The sequence below is a fragment of the Hibiscus syriacus genome, unplaced genomic scaffold (assembly GCF_006381635.1).
Source record: "Hibiscus syriacus cultivar Baekdansim isolate YM2019G1 unplaced genomic scaffold, ASM638163v2 tig00111207_pilon, whole genome shotgun sequence".
In the NCBI taxonomy this organism is placed as follows: Eukaryota; Viridiplantae; Streptophyta; class Magnoliopsida; order Malvales; family Malvaceae; genus Hibiscus; species Hibiscus syriacus.
In genome coordinates this window covers 2,561,574-2,567,772 of record NW_024063019.1, presented here as the reverse complement: position 1 = coordinate 2,567,772, position 6,199 = coordinate 2,561,574, and the positions used below count along the sequence as shown (strand labels likewise).

Here is a 6,199-nt window from a genome sequence, read left to right as displayed (position 1 = left end):
CATTATGTGAGGTTTCGAAAAGGATGTTGATTTATTTTTGGAATCAATAGCGGTCACCCCAGGGCAAAAGCAACAGATACACTACTAACCCCCTAATAAATGAACATTGCCTTATTCTGGAATCAAAATGCAATCAAACAATCGGTAATTGAACCTAATTATATTAAATGAGTTAATTAAGGGCTTCCCTTTAACTTAAAGTGTCAAATTATGGAATTTAATGAACCTAGGGGTTAAAACCTAAAACATGGAGACTATAAATATTAATCCAAATAATTTTTAATGAATTATTGAGTAGAATAGTCGAAATGGAACCTCGAGCATGAGCAAGGACCAAGTTGAAAGTTCTCCTAAATTAAAAGACTAATTATGAAATTAAATTAAAAATTGGAGGCTCTAAAAACCTAGTTAATTTTAAGCAATTATTTGATTCGAATAATTAAAATAGAACATCGAGCAAAAGCGAGAACCAAATTAAGAATTCACCTAAATTTAAGGACTAATTACGAATCAAATAATTAAGAAGTCATGGAATAAATTAAAAAAATACTAAGGTAAAGGTTAAAAATAAATAATTATATTATAATATATTCTCAATGTAGAGTATTATTATAAAATAATAAAATGTGTTCGATATATATAAATAAAATAAAGACATATAATATATACATAATATAAATAAATGATATAGGATATGTTTAATAAATATAAAATATGACGTAAATTTAGTAGAAACATATATACTTAATCACCACATTTAATGATATATATTATAATAAAATAATAGAAAGTTTAAATATATATGCATATACACGATAACATAAGAAAACAACCTTTAATCTTATGCAATTGATATAAACGTATATGTACAAATGCTAACATGATTTTAAGATGGATGGAAAGTAAACTTATTTGGTAAGTATATATATAAATGAAAAAAAATGAAAATAAAATAAAGGCATAAATTAAAATCTAATTTGAATGTAAGAATAAATCAGTAAAATAGTAACTTTGACTAGTTTAATAAGGATTAAATGCTCGGAGTTATATTAAATAAGGGTTGCTTGTTTGGCTCTGGTTCAACGTTGAATGTTGAACCGTTCAACATTCATCGTATTTTTTTCTCACCTCTGAATGATTCAGTGCTGACTAATTCAGCAAAACAGTGTTGAATAATTCAGCATCAAAGTAAATTCTGAATCATTCAGAGCCATTATCAAACATCATGTCACATTCAGAGCTAATTCATACAGAGCCTCTAAATCATTCATCATTTGAATCATTCTACACTTAATCATTCTGCAGTAAAAAAACAACCCCAAAGTAAACAAAAATAATAAGGCAAAAGGGACGAAATCACATGAAAATAAAGGTTAGTAACACTATAGTGTGAATTGCCTTAGACTAGTGATTGGATCGTAAAAATGAGCCTAACTTACGAGGACTAAAGTGCTATTAACCCTTAAACCTTAATATAAAACTTTTTTCCACTTTAGGTAACATTTAGTCTAACCCTAAAAAACCTTTACCGTACTTTAATCTTTTTTTTCTCAACTCTCCTTCCCCATCTCCATGGCCGAGAAGGCCACCTGTTCCCACGGCGCCGCCATGGCCTACCCTTCACTGGCCATCACCAACGATGGCCAACCTAAACCAAATAAACCCAAAACTAAACGAAACAAACCCCTAACGCCTCTTTCTAAAAAAATGAACCAAATCGAACCTATACTCGATCCCACACGCGCGGCTGAGATTGCCTCCTACGTTCCACTCCGACATGTCTGCTCCCCTCGCTGATGAAGGAAAAAGCCGAAGGTAAAAAAAAGGCTAACTCTCTTCACTCCCTCTACTTTAGTTCACTCCCATATTCATGTATTGAAACAAAAAGGAAGAACCAAAAGTCACCAAAATAATTTGATGATTTTATGTTTTTGTTGGATTTTCAAATCTGTTATTTTTGTGTTGCTTGAATGTTGTGTTTTTATTTATTCCAAAAAAAGGTCCTTACAATTGTTTTTGTTTTTGGGTTCTATACCCGTTACAACATGGATAATGAACACAAAATAAAGTTAGTATATTTTTCGATATTTTCCTTCTTTTTTTTTTTTTTTGCCTTTTTATGATTTCCTCTGCTTTGTATTTGAACAGTCTGTGACGAGGTGGCCACACCATTGGGGACAAAGTCTGATAGGGGCAGCGGTGATGACATCGACGTGGAGGGCTGCTCGTTGGAAAGTCGAGGCATTAAATGTAGATAGTTTAGGGTAAAACCCTAATTGGTGACGCATCCAGACCGTAGATTGTCTTCTAATTTAGCGGTGGAGATGTGCGACGGCGGATAAACAAAAGGGGAAAAACCTAGCTGCTTTTGGGCTCCTGCCAATGGGTCTCTTCCTTGTTGGGTTGCTCCAAAATATTAATTGTAATATATATATATTTAAAAAATTAGCTTGAACATAATATAAAACTTGTTAAATAATATTAATGTAATAGTAGTATATAATAATAAAAATAATAAGTGATAATACTACTACTACTAATAATAATAATAATACTCACCAATAATACTAATACTACTTTAGTAATAATAATATAATAACAATAAATAGTGAAGTAATGATAATATAGAAATAGTAAAATATTAATAATATTAACAATAATAATAGTAGTACACGTTAGTAGTAGTAATAATGTAATAATATTATAATGTTAATAATAATAGTAATAATAATTGATAATAATAAATGATAACTAATACAGTATAGTAACACTATGGAATATATCATTGACAGTAATAATACTAATAGTAAGTAATGATAATATAATATTAATAATAGTAATATAACATAATAATAATGTTAATAGCAATAATAATATAATATAGTACTAATAATAATATAATAGTAAAACAATACCTATATTATATTAATAATAGTACTAATAATAGGTAATAATGTTATTTAAATAATACTAATAAGGTCGAGTAAAAAATAGGATGATTACAACTATATATATATATATATATATAATAATAATTATAATATTATATAATATTGGGTCGGATCAAATTTTTTTATCTTGAATCCGACCCAATCCAATACACCCTTGTAAACCTTGTCCAACCTAACTCAATCCAAACTTTTAAAATAAAAACTGATCCGTCGGGAGCGATTAAATCCCAATAGAATGGCTATCCCTTCATGGTGTAGCTAATTTATGTAGTTCAATCGCCAGACGACCAACATATTTCAAATTTAATAGTTTAAATGGTCGACCCGGTCAGTTTTTCCATCCATGCTATAACTGCCAGCTTATGAACTAAAAGAACACTGCTTATTCCTTCATGCTTTTCGATCTGAACGAAAGCAAAACTTTGGGAAATCAAATAGACGGTTGGAATTTAACATCTACAAACGTTTCACAAGCCATTGAATAATCAAAACTTGGTAATTGTATTCATATGCTTATATATATGACAATAATTTATTGGTGACAAACACTGTTAATTACAGTATCTGAAATTTATCAAGCCGATATAATATATTACATATTGATTCAATTTAGATTCAAATAAATGTTTTGATAGGTTTCTTACTTCTTGTTGAACTAATCCCACAAAGCGAGATATTTGCAGCCAGAACTACGAACCACCCATTAAAACAGCACCATGTCCACTAGATTTCATGAACTTCTTGAACAAAAGAATCAAGATTGCAATGGTAAGTCCAACAGCAGCCCATGTAAACAAGCGATCATCCGCAGATCTTTGAACCCTCATCTCCGGCCTCTGCAGTGGCTGATGACTTGGTTCCCTAGCAGAAATCTCTCTCACTGCTTCCCTCGTCCTCATTTCAGCATTGCGTGGATTAGCATTGGTCTGAGTAAGTGGCTCTTCTTCAACGGCCCTGTTATGTACTGTCGGATTCAGTGGTCTAGTCTCAGCAACCATAGTAATTGTGTACAGCTGGTTAGCCTGAGCTTCTCCATCGCTGTTGGTAGGGCGTTCTTCCGAGGCCTCTGAAGGGCTGAGTTGAGGAACAGAGGGTGCCTTGCTTAACATATATTCATGAATCTGTGCCACCAAAATTTTCGTTAACAGAGAACCAAAATCACACTATTCAGTTATAATTTATGTAAAACATACCTCATCAATAAGCTTTTGCCGCTCAGGTGTCCCAAATTTAGGTGCAGCTTCATGAGATTTGATGGCGAGGGCATGTCGTTCTTCCTTCTTATAATCTAGAGAACCTAAGGCACTATTTGGGCTGGTGGGCATGAAAGCAATCAGTGCCACTAGAGCAGTCCTCACTATCAATACCAACAGCAAGATTAGCCAGTTTTTAATCTTAATTTTTTTCAAGCTAGAAGGGAATATACAAGTTTTCCTTGAATACTCAGTTGAAATTAGTTTCTTATCATTCAATAAGTGTCTTGTATTACATTAAAATTGGGGGCAAAGTAATCCTTAATATAAGGCCACCCTATCCAACTTTCCGGCATTAAAACGTTTTTCGGTCGTCTCATAAGGTAATCCCAGCATGTCATTTCTCAGATTCCACTAACTTATAACTCGATAGAAAGTATCATCCCTTAAATAAATAACCACACAGAACCTTTTGGTTCCAATGCAAAATACAGAAAAAAAAGGACACTCGGATTAAGAACATGCCAGAATGATGGAATAGAAAACAGTACAAACGTAAGACCACAGATCAACTAGGAGAACTAAAAGTAAAAAATGTATGTGTTTTTGTTTCGCTTTTATTTGCTTATAGCCTTATGAGTAAATACAAATGAGAATCAGATCAAGAAAAAAATTGATACTGAAGAGCTCTTGTGGCATTGCCTAATGGAGTTGGAGACATTTTCACTATTCGATTTCTGGTGAGGTTTGATATTGGTAGTCAATGAACAGAACAATTAGAGCTGAATTTTTAGCAACGAAGATATGTTTCCCGTAGCAATCAGTTAATCCGGGTCTTATGAACCAGAAGAGAACTATACCAGTTCATTAGTTGCCAATAAATTTTTGCGAATGCTTTTGAAGAGCTTCATCAAATAGCAATGGAATCAACATTACAACATACAACTACTTTTTCATTATACTAAATATCCAGATTTCATATGCATTTTATGCCAAAATTATGCGTTTAACATTCAAGATAAAAGAATACTAACCACTCCAAGATGGCTGCCAATGCTCAGGGTGGTGATTCGATATACTTAAGCAGATTTTAGTTTGGGTTTCGAAACGCCCGTTTGGCTGAAAGTAGACAGGCGAAGAAACGTTTCACCACATCCAATTAGATAATTACCAGCAAAAAAATTATGGACATATGTTTGTATGTATTTATAAAGACAGCGCTTACTGTCAGCAACATAAATGAAGGAGGCTTAAATGGATACTCAGCAGGCAATTGGATCCTTCCATGATAAATCCCTCCTTCAAATTCAGAATCCCTGGGACCCCTAATTGCAAATTGCCATTCAAATATATTCTCCTAAAAGCCAATCCAAAAGAAAAGAAAACCTAATTTATCATGAAGATCCACAATAGTCTCAGAAATCAACGAACAAATTGCCTCTTAATTGGACAAGAAACCAAAAAAAAAAATTCAAATAAGTCCACATTCCATCGGGGACCAGAATCATCAAATCGGAACTAAAAAGAAGCCCTAAATCTTGAAATATGAGCGGAAATAATAAAAAAAACAGACCTCGAGAGGGAGGCTCATGAAATCATCAGAAGGATTCGATTGCATCTCCTTAACCTCTTGTAATATCCTCTTCACCGCCGGATTCTTGAGGTTGTACTTGTCTTCAGCCATTGGATCACGATCTGATAGAATATCAACCCACCACAGCCGCCGCCGCCGCTACCACCTCCGTTCCGTTCAGCTGACTAACCTTGACCGTACATAAAAAAGTATTCCCGACTGTTGGAAATGAGAGGATAATCAGAGACAAAAGGAGATTATTTATTTATTGTCTGGAGCTGAGTTATTGGTTCGACACGTCATGTGACTCGTGTTTAACGACGTGGCATTACTTTATTGGACACTTGAAAACAGGGTTTGGTACCTATTTGTTTCGGTTACTTTTTTATTTATTTCAAGATATTTTTTTTGATAAAGATTATTTTATTTGTTAAAGTCTCGGTTTCAGTATCATAAATGTTAAAGATGTAAGTGTTTAGTGT

At 33.0% G+C, this 6,199-nt stretch overlaps 1 protein-coding gene across 1 annotated transcript; it reads right to left on the bottom strand.

Annotated features, from left to right (window-relative positions):
• Positions 1–3,599: 3,599 nt before the first annotated feature.
• On the bottom strand, positions 3,600–5,963 carry LOC120155732 (ubiquitin-conjugating enzyme E2 32-like). Its single transcript, XM_039167218.1, has 5 exons — positions 5,718–5,963; positions 5,370–5,501; positions 5,179–5,263; positions 4,145–4,308; positions 3,600–4,072 (listed from the first exon to the last, which is right to left on the bottom strand). The coding sequence occupies exons 1-5, from the start codon at positions 5,826–5,828 to the stop codon at positions 3,641–3,643; spliced, it is 924 nt and encodes a 307-aa protein (XP_039023149.1). The 5' UTR covers positions 5,829–5,963; the 3' UTR covers positions 3,600–3,640.
• Positions 5,964–6,199: the final 236 nt, after the last annotated feature.

Bases quoted from the DNA above. Each gene is read 5' to 3' on its own strand.
- LOC120155732 (XM_039167218.1), bottom strand. From the start codon at position 5,828: ATGGCTGAAGACAAGTACAACCTCAAGAATCCGGCGGTGAAGAGGATA. The intron at 5,264-5,369 runs GTAAGCGCTGTC...GTCTACTTTCAG, and splicing joins CTTCATTTATGTTGCTGACA to CCAAACGGGCGTTTCGAAAC. The intron at 4,073-4,144 runs GTATGTTTTACA...TTGGTGGCACAG, and splicing joins GGCAAAAGCTTATTGATGAG to ATTCATGAATATATGTTAAG.